Source organism: Oncorhynchus clarkii, chromosome 8 (assembly GCF_045791955.1).
Source record: "Oncorhynchus clarkii lewisi isolate Uvic-CL-2024 chromosome 8, UVic_Ocla_1.0, whole genome shotgun sequence".
Classification (NCBI taxonomy): domain Eukaryota; kingdom Metazoa; phylum Chordata; class Actinopteri; order Salmoniformes; family Salmonidae; genus Oncorhynchus; species Oncorhynchus clarkii.
In genome coordinates, this window is record NC_092154.1 from 14322529 (window position 1) to 14345009 (window position 22481).

General features: G+C 43.6%; 1 protein-coding gene across 1 annotated transcript in view; it reads left to right on the forward strand.

The window, feature by feature from the left end:
- LOC139415537 (potassium channel, subfamily K, member 3a) overlaps positions 1-21622 on the forward strand; it is a 48599-nt gene extending 26977 nt beyond the window's left edge. The window contains exon 2 of the mRNA XM_071163643.1: positions 20386-21622. Within this exon, the coding sequence (XP_071019744.1) occupies positions 20386-21350 (965 nt within the window). The 3' untranslated portion in view covers positions 21351-21622. The remainder of the gene's footprint in view (positions 1-20385) is intronic.
- The last annotated feature ends 859 nt before the right edge of the window (positions 21623-22481 follow it).

Genomic DNA, 22481 nt, shown 5'->3' on the forward strand with positions numbered 1-22481 from the left:
TATATTTCTGCAGTATTTGCAGCATACTGCAGTTACACTGCATTCTAACTACAGTGTACTGCAGTTACACTGCATTCTAACCACAGTGTCCTGCAGTTACACTGCACTCTGACTGCAGTCTTTCTTGTAAGGGACTGAAGGCCTCTAGGTTCGCCACTGCGCAAACATGTCTATAATAGATAAGGCTGTTAAGATATTAATGTTTCAAAAAAGGAGTCTATATATTTGGCCTGCCGAAGGGGTTGTATGCGCTAACAGAATGGAAGCTGATAATTAGGAGTTTTTTACTCCGCTGGTCTCAGAAAGAAATTAAGAGTCCTCGCTGTCCGAGACCAAGTCAAGACCAAGTACAAATGTATCCGACACCGAGACAAGACCGAGTCACTCAATATGTGGTCTCGAGACAAGACCGAGTCACTCAATATGTGGTCTCGAGACAAGACCGAGTCACTCAATATGTGGTCTCGAGACAAGACCGAGTCACTCAATATGTGGTCTGGAGACAAGACCGAGTCACTCAATATGTGGTCTCGAGACAAGACCGAGTCACTCAATATGTGGTCTCGAGACAAGACCGAGTCACTCAATATGTGGTCTCGAGACAAGACCGAGTCACTCAATATGTGGTCTGGAGACAAGACCGAGTCACTCAATATGTGGTCTGGAGACAAGACCGAGTCACTCAATATGTGGTCTCGAGACAAGACCGAGTCACTCAATATGTGGTCTGGAGACAAGACCGAGTCACTCAATATGTGGTCTCGAGACAAGACCGAGTCACTCAATATGTGGTCTCGAGACAAGACCGAGTCACTCAATATGTGGTCTGGAGACAAGACCGAGTCACTCAATATGTGGTCTGGAGACAAGACCGAGTCACTCAATATGTGGTCTGGAGACAAGACCGAGTCACTCAATATGTGGTCTCGAGACAGGACCGAGTCACTCAATATGTGGTCTGGAGACAAGACCGAGTCACTCAATATGTGGTCTCGAGACAAGACCGAGTCACTCAATATGTGGTCTGGAGACAAGACCGAGTCACTCAATATGTGGTCTCGAGACAGGACTCGAGTACTACAGTACTGTTACATGTGTTAGACTATAGACAGAGGAGGAACAATTGCGGTTCATATAACCGCTAAATAAGATCCGTTGCTTGATTTAATTGCATGTCAAGTCATTATGCAGGGGCCCTATAATAGGCTTGTGCAATGCAATGTGATAGCTTTTACATTTGCCACAGAGCCAAGCAAGAGAGGGTTTGGGTATCCATGACTCTGTTATAGAGCCTTTGTCATAGAGCATCAGCCAGCTGTCATGAATGTGAGTATTTGTGCGTGTGTGTGTGCGTCTGTGCCTGAGCCTGCCCGCCTACCTGCTGTCGGTGTGTGTGTGTGTGTGTGTGTGTGTGTGTGTGTGTGTGTGTGTGTGTGTGTGTGTGTGTATGTGTGTGTGTGTTAGGGATGTGTCACGCATGTGTCTGTTTTGGTACAGTATATGCCCCTGGTGCTACCCAAGCCGCGTAGCCTAGACAACTGTCATGGCTGCCTGTCTATGTGTTGATACACCGGCTCATTGATCTAAAACATTGAACCCATCCACTCCTGAAGAGACCTGCTGGCACCAGTCCACCCACTCAACCAACCACTCTGGGTCCGTTTTCCATCCCAATTCCCAGACCCCTCTTCCCTGTCCCCACTACATCCAGTGAAGGTGTAAGTACTATTAGCTACCTATCAACCTTGGAAACCGTATCTCTTTCATCCAGGAGAGCTCTACATTGTTTTTATTCTTATATTTGTGACAAGAGTAAAGTGATCCGAAGGATCGGAGTGTGTCTGCCAGACTGCCAGAGAGAGGGAGAGGGAATGAAAGGGGGAGTGAGAGAGAGAGCATTGGAGAAAGAGCGAGCCAGAGAGAGGGAGAGAGACAGTGAGAGAGAAAGAGTGAAGCACTATCCATTTTTTAAAGCATTTTGACTGAATAAAACATTAACCGGCTGCACAGTGAAAATTACTCAATCACCAATCAGCCGGCCTGTGAAGATGTCAGCCATTAGACTTGCTACTTCATTCCTCGGTTCCCTATATTTACATGTGCGTGATGCACGCCATGCATGTTATGTTAGCGATCACGTGTGTCACAGTCAAGGGTTCACAGGTGGGTGCCTGCCATGAAAAGCCTGCTGGATGCGTTCAATGATAATGGGTACAACACACATGTGCACATCACCGCTCAGCCCCACATGTAATCTGTGACAGGGCTATGCTGATGTAACAGTATAGCTTCCATTCCTCTCCTCGCCCCTACCTGAGCTTGAACCAGGGACTCTCTGTACACACCGACAACAGCCACCCTCAAACCATCGTTACCCATCGCTCCACAAAAGCCACGGCCCTTGCAGAGCAAGGGGAACAACTACTTCAAGGTCTCAGAGCGAGTGACGTCACCGATTGAAATGCTATTAGCGCGCACCCTGCTAACTAGCTAGCCATTTCACATCGGTTACACTGTCACTGCAGGAAAACAGGGGTCACTTATTACTCAACATGGGTAGGTGCTTATTAAGGTGCTTTTTTTCAAGTCTTATAATGCATTATGACTGCATTATATTGTAATATAAGACATGAGTGCCTATGATCTGTCATACGTGTCTACGACACTCCTGTAATGTCAGGCAGTTGAATGTGTTACATAGAGACAATGCCCTTTTATTATAATCAAGCATTCTACATGTCAGATTTAACTAAAGCTTTACCATTTCTTAGTATCATGTCATAATGACCCTGACTAAATTACAGCTATGTTCAGTCCATTGTAGAATTGCTACAAGCCTTATAAAGAGACATTATAAGGGCTCATAAGTGCTTATAACAAGTAATAAAACATACCTGTCAACGTTAACTAAAGTGTTGCCAATATTGGCAATGCTTGAAGTGGAGTGTAGTGCTTACAATGGCCAGAAGGCTTTAGGCATTACTAACTCTGCTGTAATCCTGAAGAAAAAAATATAGTGACTTCATCTCGAAATATTATAATGCAAATATTATTATAGTTTGATATGATTCTATGCAATCAAGGTCCTTAAATGTAGAACTCAGTTAAGCATGTACATATGCTTTCACATACATACACAGTGCCATAACACATATTTTCATTTAAAACATTATTTTTATTAATTAATTCATATTATTTCATCCTTCCACAAGATATAGTCCCGACACAAATCTAGGGTTGCTAGAGATGTGACCCAGTCGTTCAGTGTTTTTGTTCTGTATCTGTGGACCTTACCCAGTCGTTCGTTCTAAATGTTCCACTGGCTAGCAACGTTCTTATCCCTTGCTTGCTAGCTAGCCAACTTCAGCTAACTTACAGTCACGTCAAAAAGAATAACAGCAAAGTAGCTGCATTTGCTTTTATTTAAGCTTTTTTCAAGTGACATTTATTTGCATACGTCCATAACAATGAGCGAATAAGGTGCGATTTCGACTGACATGGGACATGTGCTCACTCGTCAGGACACTGTTGTTCAGAGGAGCTAGCCATCCACACAGCTACAGTATCCCCAATCACTTCAAACAGAAGCCGGAAAGAATGCAAATTAGCTACGTTTCATTGTACCTTTTTTCAATTGATTTTTTGTTGTTGTATATATCCGTAAAAATGATGCCGGCTGATTCATGATTTCGACTGGCTGAGAAACGCTGCCTGCTTGTCTGTCTCGTTCATGGGACAGCAGGAGATCGAATTTGAATATTGAAACACTGTTGCAAATGTCGGAGAAACAGACAGTAAGATTTATACAAATCTCTGCTGTTGAAAACTAAATGTTAGTCTAACAGAAATGTGAGATAATTTCTAGATGCTTTTATTAGTGGAGGTCAAGTTTATAACTTCCCTGCCTGGGCTGATGAGACAGTGAATTGCGCAGTCAGATGGAACAGAGTAACTAGGCATTTTAACGTCATAGATTTAGCCGGTGGTAACTTGTGGAATAGACACCGGCTGGAATGAGGTTTTAACCAATCAGCATTCAGGATTAGACCCTCCCATTGTATAAGTGCACGCACGCACACGCGCGCACACACACACACACACACACACAGGATGTCACAAATGGGATGCTTGAAACGGAAGTGGCCATCAAGATACCTGTCTAAAAGCCTGTAAAGAAACCTCTACACACAGTCAGTACAATACATAAGAAATGACAACAAATTTGAGCCTTCCTCACTACTAGATTGAGTGGTTAATAATTAAAGTAACTACTGCTTTGTATGGAAATAGAGAGCGAATTATAGAACACGATTATTTACTGTTTTTGGACTCTATTTTAGACTGACTGGAACTATACACTTCTTCCTATCTTCTCCCCTAACCCTCCCTTCTCTTCCCCATCTTTCCACCATCTCTTTCCACCTCCTGTCTTCTACGTACGTACCTGAGCCTTAAATGTACCCTGGGCCTTGTACCGGTGGATGACAACGTGTCCCAATCCACTGTGTGTCAGGTCTATAAATCATGTGACTGATTAATCACTTAATCCTTCCTGGGATCTCACACTCTGCTCGGAATGCCTGGCTTGATGACCTCATGGAAAACCGGGATCTGCCAAGGTTTCCTCTTTTATTCCCTGAAAAGGAACCGAGGGAGAAAGTGCATGGAAATAGCCCCCTGTCATTTCATCATGTTTTCATAGTGACTGTAGGAAATAATGGCCCTGCCTGATTACTGATCTAGACTACTAGAGGACAGACTGACACAGCCTGATCTAGACTACGAGAGGACAGACTGACAAAGCCTGATCTAGACTACTAGAGGACAGACTGACACAGCCTGATCTAGACTACTAGAGGACTGACTGACACAGCCTGATCTAGACTACTAGAGGGCAGACAGCCTGATCTAGACTACTAGAGGACAGACACAGCCTGGTCTAGGCTACTAGAGGACATACAGCCTGATCTAGACTACTGAGGGCAGACACAGCCTGATCTAGACTACTAGAGGACTGACTGACACAACCTGATCTAGACTACTAGAGGACTGACTGACACAGCCTGATCTAGACTACTAGAGGACTGACAGACACAGCCTGATCTAGACTACTAGAGGACTGACTGACACAGCCTGATCTAGACTACTAGAGGACAGACACAGCCTGGTCTAGGCTACTAGAGGACAGACAGCCTGGTCTAGACTACTAGAGGACAGACACAGCCTGGTCTAGACTACTAGAGGACAGACACAGCCTGGTCTAGACTACTAGAGGACAGACACAGCCTGATCTAGACTACTAAAGGACATACACAACCTGGTCTAGACTACTAGAGGACAGACACAGCCTGATCTAGACTACTAGAGGACAGACACAGCCTGGTCTAGACTATTAGAGGACAAACAGCCTTATCTAGACTACTAGAGGACTGACTGACACAGCCTGATCTAGACTACTAGAGGACTGACTGACACAGCCTGATCTAGACTACTAGAGGACTGACTGACACAGCCTGATCTAGACTACTAGAGGACTGACTGACACAGCCTGATCTAGACTCCTAGAGGACTGACTGACACAGCCTGATCTAGACTACTAGAGGACTGACTGACACAGCCTGATCTAGACTACTAGAGGACTGACTGACACAGCCTGATCTAGACTACTAGAGGACTGACTGACACAGCCTGATCTAGACTACTAGAGGACTGACTGACACAGCCTGATCTAGACTACTAGAGGACTGACTGACACAGCCTGATCTAGACTACTAGAGGACTGACTGACACAGCCTGGTGATGAGAGCAACATGGGTGCTGAATGGTCTGCTGTAGGAGCCTGGAGACGGCAGAACGGGTAACTGAGTTAAACCTAACCCAAAACAGTGCTGTCTCTCCTCTCGGCTTCACATTCGCTTGCAGATAATAAATGCTCCTGGTGGACCTTCACTGGCCCCTGAGGTCACAGATCACTGGCTGGCATAAACATGAGAGCCATCCGGCCCCTGGCTCCTATCAGCTGAAGTCACTTGTGTACATGGAAAATTATGTGGGCTTGGAAGGACTACTTTCTACTAGCGTCAACAGATATGTCATGAAGGAGGTTGGTTTCATCATTGAATGACCCAGTGGGCAAAACTAGTTGTACAGTTTCTGGTTGTAACGACCCCAGGCTGGTATTTGTCATGTCTGGTTGAATGAGCTGAACCAGGGAGTTGATGACAGAACAACTCAGTTGACACTAGTATTTAATAAATACTAGTGTCAACTTTTTCTCCTGGATCATTGTGTCGCAATGTGTAACTGCGCTTCATAGAAACTATATTACATAATTCATGTTTTAGATATCCTACCTCTAAAAAGACCCTCCCGCCTCTCCTTTTTCCTCTTTTAGCTGATTGAACATTAATGAAGCCAGTAAAAGTTTGTACAGTTTAGTTTTTTACTCAGGATACATGATTAGACTCATTGACTCTCGAAGTGAATTATTATTCCAACTAATCCACATTCCAAGCGTTCTTGGTCTCACAGTGTATACGTGGACACCACCGAGAGCCCTTTGAGAGCAGCTGTTTTGCAAGGTCTCTTATGGGTCAACATCTCGCTGGGCTAATGGAGTGAAGGGAAGGGGGTGAGAGGGGAGGGAAGAGAGGGCCAGCGCCGTGTTGGAGTGCATGAATAAACAATCAGGGGATTGTTTGGAGTTTGAGTTGTCCATGATTAGAAATTCATGTCGGGTCTCCTCCGGGGTCTATTGTTTAAATTGGTGAGGGGGAGACACATTCGGTCTGGGAATGCTATACTTAATTTGTAATGTTTTCGTGGCAATTCGAAGTTCTTAGCCGAAGTCTACGCACCTTTATCGGTCATTGGTCAACAGTAGAGATTCTTCAATTAAGTGTTTGTTTTCATGCAACGATAGACGACTCGTTTTCATGCTAATTTATTCAGTTGAGAATAGTGCACCAAACATCTTAGATGTAAAATTGCGCAACTAAGCGCAACTAAGATCTTCAAAATTAATGACAGATTTCTTGAGTTATCTGAGATTCATTCTGGCTACTGGACAAACAGTACTATTGTCGCTTTTTTTCAAAAAAAGGTATTTTAAGGAAGTACTGTATGTGAGCTCACTTGTTCGGCTAAGTGCCAGTCGAACCGAGCATTTGGAGCAGCTACCATAGAGCGATACAGTTGCTAGGCAGGCGCAACTGGCCTAGGTCCCAGCCTGGGTCTCATGTACACTGTACATGTTATAGTCATTCTAGCATTGTCATACTACACTGTGCTGTTTAGCATGGCACAATGAACCAACACAGAGAGGAGTTGTCTGAAGCATAAACGGACTGTAGCACCAGGCCAAAACACAACAGACTGGAGCACCAGGCCGAAACACAACAGACTGGAGCACCAGGCCAAAACACAATGGACTGGAGCACCAGGCCAAAACACAATGGACTGGAGCACCAGGCTAAAACACAACAGACTGTAGCACCAGGCTAAAACACAACAGACTGTAGCACTAGGCTAAAACACATTGGACTGGAGCACCAGGCTAAAACACAATGGATTGGAGCACCAGGCTAAAACACATTGGACTGTAGCACCAGGCTAAAACACATTGGACTGGAGCACCAGGCTAAAACACAATGGACTGGAGCACCAGGCTAAAACACATTGGACTGGAGCACCAGGCTAAAACACAATGGACTGTAGCACCAGGCTAAAACACAATGGACTGGAGCACCAGGCTAAAACACAATGGACTGTAGCACCAGGCTAAAACACAATGGACTGTAGCACCAGGCTAAAACACAATGGACTGTAGCACCAGGCTAAAACACAATGGACTGGAGCACCAGGCAAAAACACAATGGACTGGAGCACCAGGCTAAAACACAACAGACTGGAGCACCAGGCTAAAACACAACAGACTGGAGCATCAGGGTAAAACACATTGGACTGGAGCACCAGGCTAAAACACATTGGACTGGAGCATCAGGCCGAAACACAACAGACTGGAGCACCAGGCTAAAACACAACAGACTGGAGCACCAGGCTAAAACACAACAGACTGGAGCACCAGGCTAAAACACAACAGACTGGAGCACCAGGCCAAAACACAACAGACTGGAGCACCAGGCCAAAACACAACAGACTGGAGCACCAGGCTAAAACACAACAGACTGGAGCACCAGGCTAAAACACAACAGACTGGAGCACCAGGCTAAAACACAACAGACTGGAGCACCAGGCCAAAACACAACAGACTGGAGCACCAGGCTAAAACACAACAGACTGGAGCACCAGGCTAAAACACAACAGACTGGAGCACCAGGCTAAAACACAACAGACTGGAGCACCAGGCTAAAACACAACAGACTGGAGCACCAGGCTAAAACAATGGTCTGGATGTTGCATGATGAGAGTTTAAAGATGGTGTAGGTTTGAAGACAGGGCGTATAACATGTTAAATGGGTGTGCTGTTATAAGATTACACGTTCCCACTAAATACGGTATCTCACATGGGTCAAATGTAAACAGGTCACAGTGACAATATGACCAGACTAGATTGAAAACTGGGCTAGCTAATATGGCTGAGCAGCATCGTAAAGCTATGGGACCTCCTAACAAACTCCACTATTATTGCAGATATTCTTTGTTTATTGAACCAACAGGTGTCCCATATTTTTCAGTCCCTCTGACGTCTAGAGTTGAACCAGCCACCGCCACACACAGATTATTTTAGCTTCCCGCTGTGGCAGTTAAACATCCAGCGTCCAGTCTGGCATATGTCTCTAGGGAGCTCCAGATGTCTGAGAACATCTAGTCAGGGTTGAAGTCCAGAGTCAAATATAATAAAATCACATTTATTTGTCACGTGCTGAATACAACAGGTGTAGAGTGAAATGCAGTGAAAATCCCCAAAATGTAAGAGATAAGAACAACAAATAATTAAAGAGCAGCAGTAAATAACAATAGCGGGGCTATATACAGGGGGTACTGGGGCTATACTGTATACAGGGGAGTCAATGTGCAGAGGGCACCGGTGTCGAGGTAATTGAGGTAATTATGTAGAGTTGAAGTCGGAAGTTTACATACACTTAGGTTGGAGTCATTAAAACTAGTTTTTCAACCAATCCACAAATTTCTTGTTAACAAACTATAGTTTTGGCAAGTCGGTTAGGACATCTACTTTGTGCATGACACAAGTCATTTTTCCAACAATTGTTTAGAGACAGATTATTTCACTGTAGCACAATTCCAGTGGGTCAGAAGTTTACATACACAAAGTTGACTGTGCCTTTAAACATCTTGTAAAATTCCAGAAAATGTTGTTATGGCTTTAGAAGCTTCTGATAGGCTAATTGACATCATTTGAGTCAATTGGAGGTGTACCTGTGGATGTATTTCAAGGCCTACCTAACTTTGCTCGACATCATGGGAATTTTCAAACGAAATCAGCCAAGACCTCAGAAAAAATTGTAGACCTACGATCACGTTGAGGGAGGGGTTGTTGTGCTTGCACCCCACGGCCAGGTCTCTGACCTCCTCCCTATAGGCTGTCTCATCATTGTTGGTGATCAGGCTTTTGTGTCATCAGCAAACTTAATGATGGTGTTGGAGTCGTGCCTGGCCGTGCAGTCATGAGTGAACAGGGAGTACAGGAGGGGACTGAGCACGCACCCCTGAGGGTTCCCCGTGTTGAGGATCAGCGTGGTGGATGTGTTGTTACCTACCCTTACCACCTGGGGGCGGCCCGTCAGGAAGTCCAGTATCCAGTTGCAGAGGGAGGTGTTTAGTCCCAGGGTCCTTCGCTTACTGATGCTATTTGAGGGCACAATGGTGTTGAACACTGAGCTGTAGTCAATTAATATCATTCTCACATACAGCGGGGAGAACAAGTATTTGATACACTGCCGATTTTGCAGGTTTTCCTACTTACAAAGCATGTAGAGGTCTGTAATTTTTATCATAGGTACACTTCAGTTTACATTGGTGCGTTACGTTCAGTAATGTTTTGCTTCCAAAACATCCGTGTCACGTAGAGTAGGCCAGAAGGCTATACTGGAAAACCTAACCTCTATCAAAATAAAAAGATGGCGTAGCCGCAAAAGTTCTTCTGTGCAAGAGTGTTTATTTACAAAGTGATTCCGGAACAAAAACAACCGTACTGCCATCAAACATATACCTTATGGGACAGCTAAAAACAATGATGCCACATCCACAGCGCAATCCAAAATGCCTCTCCATGAACTAAAAGAGAGGCTCCTTTTGTAGGGCTAGCCCCTCCCCTCAGATCAATTAACACTAATTAATTAAGCAATTACCTAGTCAAACCTACATTTTCAATTAACTAAACATACTAAAGGATATACCTTGCAACGCGTATTTATGAAACAATATCCCAATATAACATTTACAACATTACATCACTACTGACAGTGTCTTTCAATATGCCCATTTACATGAATGAACCATTCGGGACAGGCACTACAAAGTCAGCCCAATTCCCTTAGCTCGGGTCCTTATCCAGCATACCCGGAAGTTACAGAGTTGGAGAGAGAGAGGAACAGAACAAACAAACAACGCGCTCATCCATAACATCGATAAGTAAAATACATATTGCTTATGTTAAATATGAACATTGACATAAGTGTGAAATGTATGTACTAAGATAGAGATGTCAACTTGTGTGTCGACCCACATTGTTACCTTATCTGATAACGGATCAGGGATGAGTGATGAATGTGTGCGTGCGTTAAAGAACCAAAAGCTGCCCGCGGCCAGTGACGGACTTCTACGTCACAATCCGGTGATTTTGAAGAGAGCCACATCAATTTACAGAAATATTCATAATAAACATTGATAAAAGATACAAGTGTTATTCACAGAATTAAAGATATACTTCTCCTTAATGCAACTGCTGTGTCAGATTTCAAAAAAACTTTTCGGAAAAAGCAAACCATGCAATAATCTGAGTACGGCGCTCAGACAACAAATCAAGCCAAACAGATATCCGCCATGTTTGTGTCAACAGAAGTCAGAAATAGTATTATAAATATTCACTTACATTTGATGATCTTCATCAGAATGCACTCCCAGGAATCCCAGTTCCACAAAAAATGTTTGATTTGTTCGATAAAGTTCATCTTTATATCCAAATACCTCCTTGTTGTTAATGCGATCAACCCAGTAATCCAATTTCATGACGCACGAGCAGACGAAAAATAAAAAAGTTCCGTTGCAGTCCGTAGAAACATGTCAAACGAAGTATAGAATCAATCTTTAGGATGTTTTTAACATAAATCTTCAATAATGTTCCAACCGGAGAATTCCTTTGTCTTCAGAAATGCAATGGAACTCAAGCTAACTCTCACGTGAACGCGCGTCACCAGCTCGTGGCACTCTGCCAGACCACGACTCAAAGAGCCCTTACGAGCCCCCACTTCACAGTAGAAGCATCAAACAAGGTTCTAAAGACTGCTGACATCTAGTGGAAGCCTTAGGAAGTGCAATTTGACCCCAAAGACACTGTTTTCAATAAGCCAAGTGTTGAAAAACTACAAACCTCAGATTTCCCACTTTCTGGTTGAATTTTTCTCAGGTTTTCGCCTACCATATGAGTTCTGTTATGTTCACAGATATCATTCAAACAGTTTTAGAAACTTCAGTGTTTTCTATCCAAATCTACTAATAATATGCATATATTAGCAACTGGGACTGAGTAGCAGGGAGTTTACTCTGGGCACACTTTTCATCCAAACGTGAAAATGCTGCCCCCTATCCCAAACAGGTTAAACATGCTGATAGAAATTAGGTAAAACTGATTTAAGTTTCACGGCATTAAAGTCCCCGGCCACTAAGAGCGCTCCCCTGGAAGAGCGTTTTCCTGTTTGCTTGTGGCGTAATAGTGTGTTCAACAGCTTATCATGAGATACTCTACCTCAGGCGAGAAAAACCCTGAGACTTCCTTAGATATTGTGCACAATCTACGGTTTACAAATATGCATAGGCCCCCACCCCGTGTTTTACCTGAGGCTGCTGTTCTATCCTGCCGATAGAGTGTATAACCCGCCAGTTGTATGTTGTTAATGTCATCGCTAAGCCACAACTCGGTGAAACATAAGATATTACAGTTTTTAATGTCCCATTGGTAGGATATATGTGTTTTCATTTCGTCCTATTTATTTTCCAGCGATTGAACGTCAGCTAGCAGAACAGAAGGCAAGGGCAGATTAGCCACTCGTCACCTGATCCTCACAAGGTATCCTGATCTCTTTCTGCGAAACCTACGTTTCCTTTTCCAGCGAGTCACGGGCATCTGGGCCTGGTTGGGTGTCCGTAGTATATCCCTCGCGTCCGACTCCTTGAAGAAGAACTCCTCTTCCAATTTGGTATGAGTAATCCCAGTTCTGATGTCCAGAAACTCTTTTCGATCATAAGAGACGGTAGCAGCAACATTATGTACAAAACAAGTTACTAACAATGCAAAAAAACTAACAAAACAGCATGGTTGGGTAAGAGCCAATAAGACGGCAGCCCTACCCTCCGGCTCCATCTTTTTTCATGACCCTACCTCGGGCACTTCTGCTGTCATGGTCCCCCCCCTCCTCTAGGGCTTGTCTATACTCCCTCTTATTGTATATTGATGGCTTAATACCTTAACATACCTAATGCCTATTAAGCATAGCCTAATGCCTGCAAATTCATGTTATGCCTTGAGCACATGGACAAGGTTATTTGAGTTCCAGCTCCTTGCCAGACCTGGGTCAGTATGTAATTTCACGAATGTCTCCTAAATGGATTTTTGATAGATTCATCACCCTCTTTGAGAATCCCGGTCCACTATGCAAGGTGATGTGCTCTGCGGGTTAATAAATAGGTTGCGTTCCTCGTCTTTATGGCGAGAACAAAATGTGCTCCGTAATCAATGGAAATGTAATAGAGTGACCGGGGCAGAGGGTCCTAACAGGCACATAATGCCCTCCTTTGATGTGATTTCAAAGCCTCTTTTTATCTCCATCCAATTAATCAGGATAATCAAGACGGTTAGATGCGTCAGGTGGATGCCTCGGAAAAGCACACATCACATGCAAGGGAACCAGTCTCTACACTCTTATGTGTAGACCAGGCTGAACCTTTGAACCCACTGACATAGCCACAAAAGGTGACCAAAGTCCCATATACAGATCACATTGTTTCAAACCCGACTCCAGGTTTTGTAGGGAAAACGTTTTGGGAGATATCAGAAATTTAGTTGAGAAAATCCGCATGAAGGTTAATATGGCTCAACGCTGCGTAAAGCCGAGCACAGGCCTGGTAAAATGAATATGGCGGATTAAAAATTGTGAAATCAGAGTGATTGCATAACAACGCAGTCCTGTACCTCAAGGCTAAGGGTAAAGTGGCACGCAGACTCTTAGGGCTGCCGAAGCTATTTGGTCTCGCTGAAATCCTTCGTATCGCTTTGCCTATATGATGGTATAATTTTAGGAGTTTTTCTCTGCTGCCCCATGTATGACAAATATATCGTCGTCCTTACAAAATCTTTCACCTAACCTACACAATAAATTGCAAAGTCTATTAACTTCTCTATAAGGCTGAATCATCATAATACAACCACTTCACTGTTTTAGGTCTTCCAATAAGGGACTGCTCCATTGCTGGGGTGAAGACAAGGTGGTGTGTAGGGTGCACCTGGGTGTTGTGACCTTCATCAAGTCCTTTCTTCTCCTAACTCTGAGCCCCTAATTAGTATTTTTAAGGCCCCAATTGCGTTTAGCCTGTTTTCACAATTTTCATACTTTCATTCAGATGGTAATTGTGGAAATTGTATAATGACACAATCAGCTCTGGTGCCCCATTTGTGGCGTCTCGCTTTGATGTGTCGTGTTTGGTTAGTAATTCAGAAACTAAGTATATAGTTCATTTTAGGACAAAGTGGCCTTTCTTTCACTGGTAATGAACATTCCCAGATGGTTATATATGGTTAGTATAGTTAGGTAGGTGTTGTCTATTTCTTTTTCTTTCCACAATGTGTCTAAATTCCTTTTTGGTTTCTTTGGTCATACTAATCTGCTGTGACTGATGTGATAAAGCCCGAGGAGGTGTGGTACTGTATGTGGCCAATATACCACAGCTAAGGGCTGTTCTTTACGCAAGAGTACCTGGACACAGCACTTAGTTGTGGTATATTGGCCATAAACCACAAACCCCAAAGGTGCCTATTGCTATTATAAACTGGTTACCAACGTAATTAGATCAGTAAAAATAAATGTTTTGTCATACCCATGGTATACGGTCTGATATACTACGGCTGTCAGCCAATCAGCATTCAGGGCTCGAACCACCCAGTTTATACTGTTTCAATAAGTACTGAGTAAACAATCGATGGAATCTAATGCTTTTGCTGGTCATTTAGAATTCCAACCCGAGTTAAGCGTGCGTAAATGGAACATGATTCCAAATGTATACACTTTTCTCTATATGCCTATGCTGACCTTGCTGGCGCTATTCGTTCGGGGTGGAGATCTAAGAAATGAACGTCTACAGTTATTCTGACCATGACTTAATTCCCTCTTAATTCCTCCACCAGGTCGAGCGAACCTGCCGGGTTCCAAGTGGAAAAAGCATCTACCCTAAGTTTTCTAATAGAAATAACAGCATTCTCCATGCACTGTAATTTATACATTGATAAGCTATTTATAATAGCTAGGTAAATTAGTATCTGTCTTGGAGAAGGGGATTGTAAATACACATAACAATTGTTTTAGATGATTTTTCCTTATGATTCCAGGAGACGAATGTGAAGCCAGTCATATGGAAGCCAACTGAAAATCAAACCAACATGACTTTCCACTGTGAAGTAGGCTATAAAAACCTGTGCCGTTTTTCCGAATTCTTATTGCGTACCCTCATAATTTCAGTGGATGAAATGTGGACACCCAAGCTATATGTTTCTGTAGGGCTGAACCTGCTGAGTTGATGAAATGTGGACACCCAGGCTATAGGTTTCTGTAGGGCTGAACCTGCTGAGTTGATGAAATGTGGACACCCAAGCTATAGGTTTCTGTAGGGCTGAACCTGCTGAGTTGATGAAATGTGGACACCCAAGCTATAGGTTTCTGTAGGGCTGAACCTGCTGAGTTGATGAAATGTGGACACCCAGGCTATAGGTTTCTGTAGGGCTGAACCTGCTGAGTTGATGTATGCGCTTTAGAATGTTATAATTATATGCCGTCTTTTCTCTGTTTTATTTTACAATTTGTATCATGTTAAATATTAGCCCCTATTGGGAGCCATTTTCAGTGATACGTTTAGAACTGTCACTTTAGTGTTAGTTTCCTTACATTTTTAGCTTACGTTTTGAAACATTCCCTTTGGTTTACCTTTCTTTCCTCTGTCACGTAGTTGTTGCTGAGGGTCGCTAGCATTAGTGGATCATGTTAGTCTAACGTTGTGTAATAATTTGAATCATTATGGAACTCAGACCATGTAGCAGGTTAAATGTGGAGCCTGGAGCATGGTTCACCATGACTGGGCCGTTGTCATACAGTTCCATGATTAGTGAGGATTAAGGTAGATTTATAGGACTATTATTCAACCTTTATTGTACACTTTTTTTCTACTTTCCAATATTTCATGGTTGAACAATTGATTATGGCAACATTCAGGATGAATCAAACCACTATTTTTGATTGACCAATGTATTTTGTGCCTAAAGGATCTCCAAATCTTTTTAAAAATGTATTATTCATAAATACTTTCCTAACCCTAAATAATATACAAGATCAGAGTATTTTTTTAAATCCACCAATTGGTGCTGAAAACAAGACGAATATGTTTGTATTTACATGTCTTTCTTTCATTGATCCCTAATATTCTGAACCTCTCTCCATATATTCCAGTGAGTCTGTCAAGAATATTCCAATTAAAGGTACACCAAATTTAAAGGGATGGCTTTAGATGAATGTACTGAAAACCCAATTGAATGAAAACTACACGAAAAGATCTGTTGGCCAGCAAGTGGGATGTTTTTTTATCGGATTAATGTAATTTATTTAGTATGCACAAGGGAACCACACCTGCAAAGTCCGTTCAGGTAAGTCTGAATATCAACTACTGAGAAGGAAAGGCGTGCGTAGGAAAGGCATAAAAAATGGCTGAATCAAATCAAAGGACCTTTTTCTGCATCCAATAGCTGGTCAAAGGTTCAGTGACAGCATCCAATAGCTGGTCAAAGGTTCAGTGACAGTATCCAATAGCTGGTCAAAGGTTCAGTGACAGCATCCAATAGCTGGTCAAAGGTTCAGTGACAGCATCCAATAGCTGGTCAAAGGTTCAGTGACAGCATCCAATAGCTGGTCAAAGCTTCAGTGACAGCATCCAATAGCTGGTCAAAGGTTCAGTGACAGCATCCAATAGCTGGTCAAAGGTTCAGTGACAGCATCCAATAGCTGGTCAAAGGTTCAGTAACAGCATCCAATAGCTGGTCATGGGTTCATAGGTCGGTCGGATGGTCAGTCAGTCAGGCAGGCGTCAATCTAATCTCTTAGTCGACAGTTAGTGGACTCGTTACCTGCCATTTAGGGTGATGGCGCACTTCTCCTCTCCCAGTGGCTGTAATCAGTTTGGACAATGTGAGTGGGCCCTGGAGGAGCAACCGCTGCGTGCCTGCCAGAGTCAGCCAGAGCCACTGACACATCCTGAGTCATCATGTCTGGGCGAGGGGACACAGGCACAGGGTAAAGGGGGCGTGTTGTTGTGTAACAGGGGCCTCCCCACACTCCCACTGCGGGGGCTCCCAGCCCTGTCGCCTCCAGCTTCACTGCCCGATAGTGACGAGCCGCCCGACTGTCACTCCAAACCTCCCTGTGTCCTGTGGAGTTGTTCCTTGGTCGTGACAGCTCATGACAGCCCCGGGATTCAACCAGCGCCTCCTCAACTGTCACCTGAGAGACTTGGTTCAGCAGCACAAGATGCCCCCGAGGCCTGGGAGTACTTATACTTATTATACTTATCTATAGTGTACAGTGCATTCAGAAAGTATTTAGACCCCTTGACGTTTTACGTTACAGCCTTATTCTAAAATCGATTAAAATGTTTTTATTGTCTCATCAATCTGCACACAATACCCCTATTTTAAATAAATTTGCAAACATTTCTAAAAACCTGTGTTCACTTTGTCATTATGGGGTATTGTGTGTAGATTGATGAGGATTTTTTGTATTTACTCCATTTAGAATAAGGCTGTAATGTAACAAAATGTGGAAAAAGTCATGGGGTCTGAATACTTTCCAATGCACTGTACACCCTGGTTGAAGGACTGTGTGCACTGTGCATTACAGAGTCTAACAGAGTACTTAGACTGTGTACCAAGCTCTGCAAGGTCATTTACAGAGCAGTTCTACAGTTATCCGTAGCCTACAGTATACCATCCTGGGTGAAGAACTCTGAAGAGTAGTACCCAGGACACAAAGGATATACAATATAAATATTTCCGTAGTAGTTATGTTGGCGCAACACAGCCATTTCCATTCGACCTCGGTTGAGGAACTGTGGAAGTGAACATTGACATGGGGGGAAAACCTTGAAACCCTCGGCTAGGCTGAACACCAACATCAGCAGACTAGACATAAGGCATTCTGCATGAGCTACTGCTTAGCGGTCTAATGATGCATGTGGATTGCCTGGCCAGGAGGGAGTTTGTCGTCCAGACGTAAGGTAACAACAGCAGCTTTGACTAGGGGCTATGCTGAATTATGAATACAGCAATGAGTTAATACATCTAATGTTGCAAAGGAGAAGTAAAGAATAATTTACATAACCACGACAGCAGTACAATTTTCTTGAAAAGACCAATCGAGGTCGCACCCAAGGTTATTGACAACAGAACCTGTTGATCAGTTGGTGAAGTAATCCCACATTCATCCCTTGGTTTTACAGTCCTTCTCAAGGTTGACAACAGGGAGCATATCAATGGAGTGAGGGAAACGGTGTGAGATGGGTGGAGCTGCAGGGAGCGACCTGTGACATGTGGTGCCCGGTGTGACAAAGCGTGAGGATTAGAAGACAATGAGAGATTAGGACTGGCTGGCGGATGGTTGACACAACAGCCCTGGCTGATTGAGCCGTTACATTCAGTACATTTAGTGAATGAAACATAGAACATTACGTGAAAATATTGCCATTTACTTGATAAATTCCAGTGTCGATCAATCTCATTATTCATTTTTGTTAAACAGTTTAGTTCCTACAGATGTGGTCAAATATATTGGCATATTTGCACGATTCACTATTTCTTCCTAAATTAATTGAAATTGAAAACTTTTGTTGTTCACCTGTATTTGTTTGATTTACAACCACACAGGGCCCCACAAAAATTATAATCTTAACTGAAATTGAGATTTATTCACTTCAAACCAAATTAAGTTATCGCACCTGGGGTAAGTGGCAGGTGCCTACAGTGTAGAAATATCAATTCAACACGTTTTGAAAAGAGACAACAGAACATTCTGCTCCATTAAAGCCTCTCCATCTCCCCTATAGGACAAGGTGAAGAAAGATAGAGATGGAAAACTCATTGGAAAATAACACAAGATCTCAGGATAGAGAGATAAATGCTTTAACGCACAGTAGATGGAACTAAAAATAGCTAAGTGTCGTCAGGAGGTTAAAGTTATGGCTTCTCATTTCGGGGATGCAGAGCCAAAGCCCAGGACAGCTTTCCCTTTCCAAGAGGCAATGTATCATTCGTAATGGTTGTCTTTTTTTGGCAGCGTGGCGGGTAAGGCTTTAAAGTGATTTGCCTTCAGAGAGACAGATTAGTTAACCACACAGGTTGGTGTGACAATAAAACCATATCCCTTGAATTTAAATCAAACGGCAAAGTAATTACTTTCAAACAATTGGACAGTGTTTTCCATTTGCAGCGTCATTGTTATCTAAGACCGGGTTGCAAGGCTCTCGCATGCAACGGGTCTTCTGCTTAGTTGACAACCATGTTATATTACACGTGTGTGGGACAGGATGTGTGTGGGACAGGATGTGTGTGGGAGAGGATGTGTGTGGGACAGGATGTGTGTGGGACAGGATGTGTGTGGGAGAGGATGTGTGTGGGACAGGATGTGTGTGGGAGAGGATGTGTGTGGGATGGAGGTTGGCTGCACTTTTGATGGTCGGTTAAAGGTAGATTTTTTTAACCTGAACAATACTTCACCTGAAATGTGTCAGGGTGCATGGCAGATCACTGGTTCGGTGGGTTTGTAAGCTCGGCCAGCTCAGCAAGTGTCCACGGGATGACTCATTTCTTAGGAACTGCTGTGAAGTGTTAAAAAAAACGTATTCCATCATCTCAAGTGGTTTTAAGTGTCTCTCTAAATAAGTGCAAGATCACAAAAATCGGTTTATCATCTCCTAGCAACCCTTTTAAGAGAACTGTGCCAATCGTCGAATCATATGTCATTATTTCATTATGACATTGACTTCTAGAGTTGGGCTCTCTGCTTAATTTGGGACTCTCCCTCTGGTATTTATTTGTCTTGGACCAATCCTGTCACAGCCTGTTCAGTTGGCCTGGTAATAGTATAATTAATGATAATACAAACCTTGTACACCTACCTGTAACATGATCAAAAACAATGCCCCTAACTGATCTGTATTCAAAAAGAATGAGCATTCATATTGAGAGCAAGTGCATCTCCTCCAAACCCCATGGCTCTCGATCTTATTTAAATTTCATAAAAAATGTAAAGTGCTAATTAGAAGCAACTGTCCGTAGTGGTCTATACTCGCCAAACCCCAGAGAGACTGACTCGTTATGAATAATTCAAGGCCTCTCTCTCCCACAAGACATCAATACTGAGCCAATCTCACCACCACTACTGCTGTGCATTCATAACTCCCTTGCATTCTCCCAGAGCCTCTCAACATTAATCAGATGGGCTGTTTTAAGAATATACAATTGTAGTGAATTGGCATTCTCGACCTTCACCTATCTGACCGGGTTTACTATCTCAATTGACTAACTAACTCAACTGACTAACTCGACTAACTAACTCAACTGACTAACTCGACTAACTCAACTGACTCAACTAAGTAACTCAAATAGCCCAACTTTGTAACTCAACTAACTCAACTCAACTGACTAACTCAACTGACTCAACTAAGTAACAACTAACTCAACTGACTAACTCAACTGACTCAACTAAGTAACTCAAATAGCTCAACTTAGTAACTCAACTAACTCAACTCAACCTACTAACTCAACTGACTCAACTAAGTAACTCAAATAACTAAATTGACTAACTAACTGAAGAAACTGCCTATATTTAGTCTTTTCCATCCCACTGACTCTCTACCCCTGTCTCTTCTCTGTCCTAGGTTACGGCCATGCTGCCCCCAGCACAGACGGGGGGAAGGTGTTCTGTATGCTCTACGCCCTGCTGGGCATCCCTCTCACCCTGGTCATGTTCCAGAGCCTGGGCGAGCGCATCAACACCTTGGTGCGCTATCTGCTGCACCGCCTGAAGAACTGCCTTGGCATGCGGCGCACCGAGGTCTCCATGGTGAACATGGTGGCCATCGGCTTCATCTCCTGCATGAGCACGCTGTGCGTGGGTGCGCTCTCCTTCTCCCACTTTGAGGGTTGGAGCTTTTTCCATGCCTACTACTATTGCTTCATCACGCTCACCACCATCGGCTTTGGAGACTACGTGGCGCTGCAGAAGGACCAGGCTCTGCAGACAAACCCCAAGTACGTGGCCTTCTGCTTCATGTACATCCTCACCGGCCTGACTGTGATTGGCGCCTTCCTCAACCTGGTTGTGCTGCGCTTCATGACCATGAACGCGGAGGATGAGAAGCGGGATGCCGAGCAGCGCGCCCTCCTCTCCCAGAATGGCCAGGCAGGAGGGCACAACCACCCAGGCTGCGCCCCCGACCCGCCTTCCTCCTCCTCGGCCGCCTCAGGGTGCAGTGGGGGAGCTGGAGGAACGGGAGGACCAGGAGGGGGCGGAAACGGTGGTGTTGGGGGAGCGGGGCGGGGGCTGCGTAACGTGTATGCGGAGGTGCTCCACTTCCAGTCCATGTGCTCCTGCCTGTGGTACAAGAGCAGGGAGAAGCTGCAGTACTCCATCCCCATGATCATCCCCAGGGACCTGTCCACCTCTGACACCTACATGGAGCAGGGGGAGGCCTTTTCCTCCGACGCCCTCCACCCCCTTCACTCCAACGGCTGCGTCTACAGCATGCACCACCCCCATTCCGCCATCAGTTCTGTGTCCACGGGCCTGCACAGCCTCACCCCGTACAGACTAGGACACAGCAAGCGGCGCAGCTCCATCTAGAATTCTGGAGGACTCAATGCTTAAAAGAACCAACCCACACCTCTTGTCTACCGCATGGAAGGACCCTAATACTGTGGGACTATTTTCGATGGACTAAACCAAGATCTAAATCAGGGGTGCTCAACTTACAGTCCTCAGGGGATCCCTGTCCTGGGGTGATGTGTTTTTGTCTGGCACTTTTAAATGATCGATTAATGCCACTGATTTTCCAAAAACAAGAATAGGCCTCGAAGACCGAAGTTTTGCACCTGTGAACTATGTCCCTGCTATATTTTCAGCATCCCTTCACCGTTTGCCGTATGTAAGGTTGAAGTTATTGCTCTTCACCATGTGCAGATTTTTTGAACGATAAGATGACACGTTACACTGTGAGAGAAAAATATTTTTATGCGAAATAGAGGGATTATGTATTTTAAGAAACTGTGCATCATGATAAGTCACATGACTTAACAAAACCTGATTTTAAGTTTGGTGAGTGAAGTTTGTCTCTTTTTCACAAAGAAGAAAGGGACGTATTGAAGTGTTGCTCCCAATAATCATCCATTAAATAAATGTAAATATATTTGTAACATGGATACTGTATTTAAGCAATGTACTTACTAGGGAAGAACCAATTTTATTAGTGAAAGTGTTCTAAAAACTAAATTGGCTCAAGCCAAACTTTTGATTTGCTTTAGTTTCTTACTGTATTTATCTCTCAAACCACAAAACCATACAGTGGCCATACATTGTGCTACGTTTTGTCATTTTCTTTTTAATGCTTTTTTCTTTGTGTGTATAATTGTTTTACTGTATGTTTGCTATTTATCTGTTTTATGTTTTCATAATAGGGTTTTACTCAGATCATGTGGGCTCACTTTGTGCATAGTAGACAGTCTAATCTTGTTCACTGCTGCACTTTATAACATTATTGTATGCTTTAGGGCGCTGGATACCAGTGCATTACATGGAATTGAAGATCCTAATTTATGCTAACTCACCTGATGTTTTGGTACCTAAATAATATATTCCTATGGATGTCATGCTCTTAAATGTTGTCAGAGGGAGATTTGAAATGGGTTAGTTTGGCTCGTAGCCCAGCAGGCAAAAGTGGGTCCAGTTACAGTGCCTTTAGAATGTATTCATACCCCA